General features: G+C 40.9%; 1 protein-coding gene across 1 annotated transcript; it reads left to right on the top strand.

The window, feature by feature from the left end:
- Window positions 1-570: 570 nt before the first annotated feature.
- Window positions 571-9,355, top strand: gxylt1b (glucoside xylosyltransferase 1b). Its single transcript, XM_073481021.1, has 7 exons — window positions 571-826; window positions 2,608-2,821; window positions 2,922-3,053; window positions 3,427-3,678; window positions 3,886-4,009; window positions 4,245-4,417; window positions 7,823-9,355. The coding sequence occupies exons 1-7, from the start codon at window positions 624-626 to the stop codon at window positions 7,982-7,984; spliced, it is 1,260 nt and encodes a 419-aa protein (XP_073337122.1). The 5' UTR covers window positions 571-623; the 3' UTR covers window positions 7,985-9,355.
- Window positions 9,356-9,576: the final 221 nt, after the last annotated feature.

Below are 9,576 nucleotides of genomic sequence, written 5' to 3'. Positions count from 1 at the left end.
TAATGACCACACTGACCAAGTGCCTACTTATTCAGTTTCTGTTTGCTTTTGTTTAGAAATGACTAAAATGACTTTCTGTCATTAAAATAATTACAGACCTTGAATCTCTCTGACTCGATGCATGAACATGTACCCTCAGTGTAGGAAAGGTAGCTTTCAGTGTTTCCAGTGTGTGGCAAAAGCTTAACAAAAATCCTCAAACATACTTAAAGTAGAAGACAGACATAAGCATAATGTACTGCAGGGTGAATAACACTAACAAAATGTGATCTGCAGCAATTATGTTATGACACAGGTTTCTGTTCAACTGTATTTAGTTTTATTATGTAATCACAGCTACAAAGAATTTATGTGTAATCTTGTATAGTCTTCCGATTTCTTTCTCGTTCATAAACAAAGCTATGATTGTATTTCTCCCAAAACTTAAAAAAATTAATGTGGTGAAAGAGCTGCAGTGTGTCAACATGACCGCCAGAGGGCGCAGTCGCAGCGCCTGATAGCACTTTTATTTTCCAAACCTAGACCGGAAGTGCGCCGCCCCCAGCCTCTAGCTTCGCAGTCCTGATAAAACGCTAGTTTGTGTGTCATGACTTTAGCTCCGAGTTGCGTTTACAAACTCCATAATGCGGCGTTACATTCGTGCACTAATGCTGTGCACAGTGTTTGCCGTGTTTTCGGGCTTGTTTGTTTACAGTAAGCTGGTTTACTCGGACGTGCCGGTCGGTGGGAACGGACCGAAGAGGGGTTTCGGCCCACCGAGAGTCCCCGGAGGCAGGCGAGGGGCCGCGGACAAAACTGGGCCCCAAAGCCAACACTGGTACAATAGGTAGGACTGTGATTTTTAGGTCTTTTTTGTCTTAACAGGGTATAGTCGACCAAATAATTTACATTTCATACTTAAAGTGTGGCTACAGATGTAGATATGAACTCGGTGCCACACTTTATGTATAGGAATGTGACGGTGACTGACTCAACGGCCCATCACACACGCAACGTAGCTAACGGTATATAATAACATGGTTCACGTCAGAAGTGACGCGAGATTTGGACAGGTGAGACTTCAAGGGCAGCCCCCCTGAGGTTTCCAGATTAAAGGGGCTCTGTGTAGTTTTGGAGAAGAAAATCAAACTCAGAGTTTTAATATTTACAGTATTAATGAGGTAAAACTACAAACTCATAAATATTTATCTTTACCATAAACAAGCTGTTCTCAGAGGAACATAAGGTCCCAAGAACACTGTTTTGAAGCTAGAGAGGTGGCAGGGTCCGCCACATATAAACAAAGTGAAACATGAAATTGTGTTGTCCTTTAAGGTCAGTTTGTTTATTCAGTTTATTAAGTCATGAAAACGAAGAGAGTTTATTTAGGCATACAAATCAGATCTTTCTCTTCTGATTATAATGTATTCCCCAAAACTACACAGTGCACCTTTTTAAGTGATGTGTCATTAAAGTTGTAAATCATACCGTGTCTCACACAGACCAAACCAGCCTCACATTTTGCCCAAATTTAATTGAAAAAAGTGTGTAGAAAATGTGTATCTCATCATGTGAAGTGACATCTGTAATGTAGTTAAATGTTAAATGTACGATGCAGTTGCAAACTCTGCTTTGTTTGTTTTCACAGCTGACTATCTGTGTCAGTGTTTGAGGAGGGGGATAGATGGGAGGAGTGGCTAATAAAGTTCAAAAGAAAGAGACCACAGATCTCGTCTGCCTTTCAATCCCTCACAGAGGCAACCACCATCATGGCTGCAGGCAAGGCTGGGTGCAGTGAGATGAAATCCACAGCTCTGACATTATAAACATGCCGTTAGATACTGACTTAATTATTTGGTCTATGAAAAGGTCAGATAATAGCTCTTCAAAGCCTAAAGTGATTTCTCCCAACATAAACAAAGGGTTTACTTTGACATAGTACAAAGGAAAGCAGCCATTTCTCACTTTAGAGAGGCAGGAAACTGCTAGAGCCGACTAATATACTACTATCACAGATGTGTGGGTATTGGCGTATATTTTGTCTGATATGTGCAGATATAAAAAGTTTTTTTTGAACAGAACATAACGCAGAAAAAATGCTTTGGATGATTTATTAGCATTAAATCCCAGTAAAGTTTACTGTTGTCAGGAGTTTTTTTTTATGCCCCATTGTCGGCATCGGCCCCAAAAATCCAGTATCGGTCAGGCCCTGATTTTTCCTTAAAAGTTGACTTGACTCCAGTTCTGCTTCATAGTAGGACAACAACATACTGGTAGGAGTTAATCAAACAGTCTGAGAAGAAGATGTACTTAAAAGTGAACACATAATAGTTTGAACTGACGTCGAGCAACTTCACAGATTCAAGGATTCATGTGTCACATACTTATATTTCTCAATATGTACAGTGAAAGGCTGGGCTGGCCTACTCAAAACATCCTGTGGTGGCTTGACATTGATGTCTGTCAGTAAACTTTATGCAAATATGGCAAAACTGCAGTGTGTGTCTGCTTCATGGAAAACCTGTGCCCTTTGAATGCTAACAGGAAAGAATGGCTGACACCGTGCTGCAATATCATTATTATACACAGGTCTCACTCATTCTGAAATCTCTGCATCCTGTCTCTCAGGTACATCATGCGTCAGAGGGGTCAGGTGGAGGCGGGTGGTGGTGGCGGCGTGCAGAGCAGACCGGATCCTCCCATGCACCTGGCTGTGGTGGCCTGTGGGGACAGGCTGGAGGAGACTCTCACCATGATCAAGTCTGCTGTGCTTTTCAGCATCAAGCGCCTCTACCTGCACATCTTCGCTGAAGATCAGCTTCACGCCAGTTTCATGGAAGCTGTGAGTTGGAAATATTTGGAAGTGTATTTAAGTTCGTGTGTTGACCACATCCTGTTCTGTATATCTGTACATGCAATTCAATATGTTATCTGTGTTCCAGTTGGAGTCGTGGCCTGGTTTCATTCGCTCCAAGTTCAACTACACAGTCTACTCCATCAGCTTCCCCAGTGAGAACGCAGCAGAGTGGAAGAAACTGTTCAAACCCTGCGCCTCTCAGAGGCTCTTCTTACCTGTGAGTTTCAAATAAAGAGAAGATGTGTCAAAGTTCTTTGTAAAGACAAAACTTAACAGATTAGGAAATCAAGGTCTGAAGTGCAAAATATGACCTAATCCTCCAATAAAACTGAGATTGGTAGATGTGAACCATCAGTGTAATTTTCCATATTTTACAAGTCACCAACTTCACTTCTGGTATGAATTTATACTTAAACATCAACAGATTAAAATATGGATAAAAGAGCATATTATATATGTTTAAGGGCAGTTCACCTTACACAAGATAAAGGACAGCAAATGCAGAACAAATCTACACTTACAGTCATTCAAACAATGGAGAACATCCACATTATTAATATTCTAAGTGATTTCTTTGTCTGTCTTTGCAGCTGATCCTAAAGGACGTGGACTCCGTCGTGTACGTTGACTCAGACATCCTCTTCCTGCAGCCTGTAGACCGCCTGTGGGCGTTCTTGTCCCAGTTTAATTCCTCCCAGCTGGCAGCCATGGCCCCGGAGCACGAGGAGCCCCGCATCGCCTGGTACAACCGTTTCGCCCGACACCCCTTCTATGGCAGGACGGGCATCAACTCAGGAGTCATGCTCATGAACATGACAAGGATGAGGAGCTTTTTCTTTCAGGTAGGACTAAACATTGACATTTGACTAGTCAGTCATGTTTGGTTTACTGTAGCGATGTAATACGTTTTATGGCCACAAGATGTCCTCCTTCTGCTGCAGTTGTTGTGCACTAAGGTCTGAGAGAGGATTCCAGTTTGATCCTGTCAGCACCTGACATACAATAAAGGCATCTTTGTGACTGTTGTGTATCCATGTGTATGTTGACAGAATGACATGACATCTGTGGGGCTGCGCTGGGAGGAGCTGCTGATGCCTCTTCTTCAGAAGTACAAACTCAACATCACCTGGGGAGACCAGGACCTTCTCAATATCATTTTCTCTCACAACCCAGGTAAGGCTGCACAGTCCAGTGGTGGCTGGTGACTCAAAAAATCAGGCCAAACAGGAGGGAAAAACACATCCTGTCATGTTATTTTACACTAATAGCTAGAAAAACTATATTATAAATGATACTGAGGATTCACTTCAACCAATTATCCCTCTCGCCTCTCAAAAATAGAGGAGCAGCCTCCCTGCATTGATTTGTTGACTAAAGCTTTTCTTTGTTTGTGCACCTCCACTCCCAGAGTGCTTGCTGGAGTTTCCGTGCCAGTGGAATTATCGTCCAGATCATTGTATCTACGGCAGTAATTGTGCGTCTGCTGAAGAAGACGGCATCTACATACTGCATGGAAACAGAGGGGTTTACCATGACTACAAACAGCCTGCCTTCAGGGCTGTTTACGAGGCCATAAGAAAGGTGGGCATGCATGTTTGTGTAATGAAAAGCTTGAATACAGTAGTCCTTATTTAGGCTATGTGAATTCAGGTACTGTATGCAATATAGGCCTCTTCTGCAATGTCCAGGCCAGAAAAATCAGCAAAAGAAAAATACAGAACTCTCTACATTGTAGAAAAAGACAGAACAGAATTAAAGTGGCTGTATTTGACTCCAACAACTGATGCATCAAGTGCCAAGATTTATCTGCTTTAATGTTACCAAGTGTTCACACCTAGTGCATAAAATTAACTCCACTTCCATTAATCTTTTAATAGCTTTTTTATGCTTCATTTTAGCCAGCTTCATTACAGACTTGTAAGAAAAGCTCTTGAAAATGTCTTTGCATATCTGGGTACATTTGGTAATCTATTTCACCTCTAACGATTGAATACCGAATGTAGATAACAAGACTTATTACGATGTGTGCAATTCATCTACAGTAACATTTAATAACCAAAAAAAAAGTCAATAATCTAAAATATTAACAGGTTTTAGTGTCTGCCCCTGAGGCTTCAAAAGGCTGTGTCCCAGACCCACAGACATGATACAGGCAGATATTAACAGTAGGAGAAGAGAAAAGGGATCATTCATTAGTAGAGGACACAGCGGACATTGCGTTCTTGCTATGATCACAGGTTTAATTGTGTTACACTTCCATCTACACATACTGAATGTAGAAAGTAGAGCAAATCAAGTGTCTACCAGAGTGGTGACTGAAAACTGCACCCTCTTACGAGTCTCATGGGTATATTTAAGTTTTTCAAAAAAGAGGCTTGTAGGTGTAATTTAGTGCAGCGTCTGATGAAAAGGGCCCTTTTATAACCCCGGTGACCCACCTGCTCTCCTCCATTGAACTGTTTCTTCACCCTCCCAGATGAGATTCTGGATTGGTGCTGACCCTAAACACCCTAAGTGTTCCCGACAACAGATTGTCCACATTGAGGAACACAAATCTCCACCATTTTGAAAAGGTTGGAGTGAAAGCTAATTTCCCCCATGAGGATGTTTATGGGTTGTTTACCGGCTCTGTAATGATATTGACGACACAAGTGGCATTTACTTAATGAAGCCATCAACATTTGGAGTCTCATTGCTTTCCTATTAACAAAGCATTGAACGTAGATCAGAGCGATGGCGGATCCATACCTGATCCATGGCCTGCAGTTAAAACTGCAGCTTTAAAGGACAGGATCAATTACAGACACACATGTACCTGTGCTGTATGTGCTGCTACACGGGAGAATAAACGCCACAGCAGGCAATAACACACACAGTTTTCCAATAGTCTGTGTAAGTATTGATACTTTCATGGATATGTGATTAAGTCTGGTTTGCCAGGAGGATGGAGGAGTATAGATTGATCCTCTATGTGTTTAATCTCACCGGACAGCACATTTCATCCACTTTTTGTTGGTTCATCTGCAGCAGAACCTCCGGCTATGTGTGTGTTGTTATGGAGTGAATAACTAATAGGACTTTGCTACATTGGCAGCTCAATTACAGTGCTGGAGTAGGGAAAACTGGCGCAGGATAGAGGACTCCGATGCACTTTTGCTTAATTTTTAAACAAAAAAATCCTACCACCAACCTGGTTTATATACTGTGACTGTGACAAAACATCTTAGACATTAGGCCTATATAATGATGCTTTAATTGTCCACCTTAATGCACACATACTGGCAAGGCAAGGACAGATTGTCACTTAGGTCTTGTTAATTGATAGCGGATGGCGTCAATCCTGCGGACAGATTAAAAAAATAAAAGTAGCCTATAAAATGGGTCGCCAAATATACTTGGCAGTTAATGTACCTAAGTGGGCTGCCCAAGTAAAATATATGTGTGGGAAACAGGTAAAATTGTCCTACTCATCCCCAAAAATGAAGCATATTGTCAAGACAAAGGCTGATAAACATTTATGTTGGGCATCAGTTATTTTCATTTTGATGTTTTGTTTCCATTTAAGAAGCTGTAGGCAGTGAATGATAAGCATTTCTGCTTGTAAAATGACGTAAGTTGTGAAATGATTATCTAAATTGATGGTAATTTTCTGTTAATCAGCTAATAGATAACCATCTATATCCATCTGTTCTTAACGTCACAAGTCATTAATTATACCAAGTTTCTTTCGCAGCAGTTAGTATTCCTAATAAACTGGAGACAAAGTGTCCATGTCCGGCATCTTCACACAAAGAAACGGGAGTACAAACAGCAGTGCTCCTCCCTGTCTGTCTGCCCGTCTGCGTCTTAAACAGACCGCAGCGGTCTGTCCGTCATAAAGCGTCTCCTCCCTCCCTCCACTCCGAGAGGCTGAGCCCGGGAAGCAGCAGTTAAATTTTACAGCCGGTGGCACGTTTAGAGTCAGAGTCTGCACACCAACAGTGCCCCATCAGCCGCACAAAATCAATACACCAACTGTAAATGCAACTTTATGACCGACGGGTATGTGCACGTGTGTGTGCACTCGTAAAAACGCCATTCTCTTTGTGACCCAATATCAGGGACCCAACTGCAAGCAAATGAGCTGGCATAAAAAATGGTAATTCCCCTTTGATTTCCTCGGAGCGTTGTAAAGGCTCCTTCATTATTGGAAAGACATGAAATTTCCTCTGTAATCCCTGCTTATCACCGGACGGTAAGCCTATAGCATAAAACTGACTCCAACAACGTGGGCTCCTTTATGTTTTGCCCGGCTGACCGATCAGATTAGATTTGGAGTCCCATCTGAGTTCAGCATGCCTCGCGGATTTAGTTTTTAATTTATCGAGGGAAAGATATCTTCCAAGCACAAATGCTGCCCAAAGCACCACTTTGCTTACTTACTGAGGGAATCTGATCAATTTCGCCGGAACAGTGGGGGGTTGAGAGGCGTCCTCGGGGGAGTTTTGACAGTAGTTTGGGATTTCAGCTGCTCATTTTCAGCTCGGGAGCCCACTCCTCCAACCTTTAGACAACCACCACCCCCGTCTTTTCCGCTCTGTGAAGAAACCTCACGCTGATACAAGGCATCTTTCTTGGCAACATGAGAGCAGATGGATACACAAAAGTCTCCTTCATACCATATGAGCCTGCCTTTATAGTCAGAACAAGTCTCTGTTTCAGCACATAAAGTGTGTAAATACACTTTGAAAGCACATTCCAAAAATTCCTTGTGATTCGTTGCATTTAAGTATTTTATTTTATCTAGATTTTCCATCTAATTGTATTACATAAGTTCAATTGTAAAGGGTCACATTTAATGCATCATGTTGAGTCAATATGAATAAATAACTAGAAAAGAAGCATGTAAATCTATTTACTTGTAGTAACACAAAATAAAATGATGAACCTGAAAATGAGCATATGTCTCCTTTAAGTCTAACCAATGAATTTGTTTTGTCCTCCCAGTACTCTTTTGGTGCAGATCCAGTGACTTCTTTGCTGGATCCTCTAGAGGAGGAACTAATGAAGACGACACACACTTACTGTGGTAAAACTCACCCGCTCTTCACCAAGAAACTGGCACACAGCCTGGCAGACGTCAACAGGAAGGCCCCACGAGGACGGTGACGAAAAGGCCAACAGGAGAGAGACTGTGCCTTAGCCTAACGTTTACAAGCTTGCTCAGAACAAACATGGCCATACATACTTGTCCTCGAGCAAGAAACTAAACAGCTTACTTCTAATCTTGCCAGCTGAACCCTGCTGTTTAAAGCAGGGCTTTTTTGACCGATATACAAGAAATGTAACCACTACAGACACAAAGCTTTTTGAGTTGTCAACTTTGTGGACAACTAATGAGTGAAGCTTTTGGATTATTTTGGTGAACAGTTGCTTTAAAGCTCAACAAGATAGTTTGTCTCAGACTGAGACTAGTAACTGCTCACCTCTTGTAAGTTGCTCTGGATAAGAGCGTGATGTGAATGCCTGAAATGTGCTGAAAAATGTCCGGGCCAGATGGCCTCGTAGATCTTAGCGAAGGAAAATATTTACTACACATATAACCTTGGATTTGTTTTCCAGGTACTCTGACAGACTTTCACATTTTATATTTTACTGACAACTTGGGATGTTTTTTTTTTCTTTAAACAAACAAGCATCTTGTCTCTTCCTTGTCATTATTCACCTTTCAGTGCCTCTTGGTTATTGACAAAAGGTGAATATTCATCATGGTGCAAAAAGATGTGTAAAAGTTTGACTTTCCATATTGGAGAATTTATTGAACCTTGTGAAACACTCTTATTAAAAGAGACAAAATCATATCAGAGCTGGAAGAAGGCTTTCAGCGGGGTCCATATTTGAGAGACGTGTGCACTGGGCCACTTTCAACCTTTAGAAACCACTTCATTACCAACAAGAGGTTTCTGGCAAAAGTTCTCGTGTGATTTTGGCAAGGGTTGTGCATATGAAAACTCTATCAGAGTACTGTTATTTTATCTGTTACACAGGCTACCTTAATAAAAATAAATCAAGCTAAACAGGGTGATTAACACAGTGTATTTTTCACTCCCACTGAGAAAAGGTCATTTATATGTTGTATGGTGTCAGTCTACGTATATTTCCTTATGTTTCATGAACACTGTTGAATAATTACATACTATGTACTCCTTTTTAAAAAGGTTATGTTGTGTCAGTCTAGACACGCAGCTATGCTAATAATCCTGTGTGTTAGTAAGAATACGACACACAGTACAGACAGCATGCATTGCTGTGAACATGTGAATAAGCTACACGTTTCTCTCCTGATGCCAAAGTATTTCTTTTTATTACTATAATGACGGGTTTTGAACCGTTGAATGTATTTTAAACACTTAGGGTTGAAATCAAATTGTTGTTATCAGTGCTTCTGTTTGTATGTTTGTAATGTAGGCGATCCTTTGTGATGTCTTGTTTATATGTCATTGTGTTAAAAAAATTAAATTGAACTTTTTTTTACATTAACCACCAGAGGGCAGCATTTTTTGATTACAGATGATATATTGTGAAGGGAATGTGAAAAAACTGGTTGTTTTGAAGGAGAAAGACATGATTAATGATAAAGAAACAATTATAAAGGGAACAAAACAACTTGAAGAAACTGAAAATAAACAATTTATGAGTTTTTAATTAAAATGTAATTTGCTGTTTAACATAATACCCAGACTTTGGTCCCTTGTTACATG

This window comes from Pagrus major, chromosome 14 (genome assembly GCF_040436345.1).
Source record: "Pagrus major chromosome 14, Pma_NU_1.0".
Classification (NCBI taxonomy): domain Eukaryota; kingdom Metazoa; phylum Chordata; class Actinopteri; order Spariformes; family Sparidae; genus Pagrus; species Pagrus major.
The sequence above is the reverse complement of the archived record's forward strand: the minus strand, read 5'-3'. Positions and strand labels throughout refer to the sequence as shown.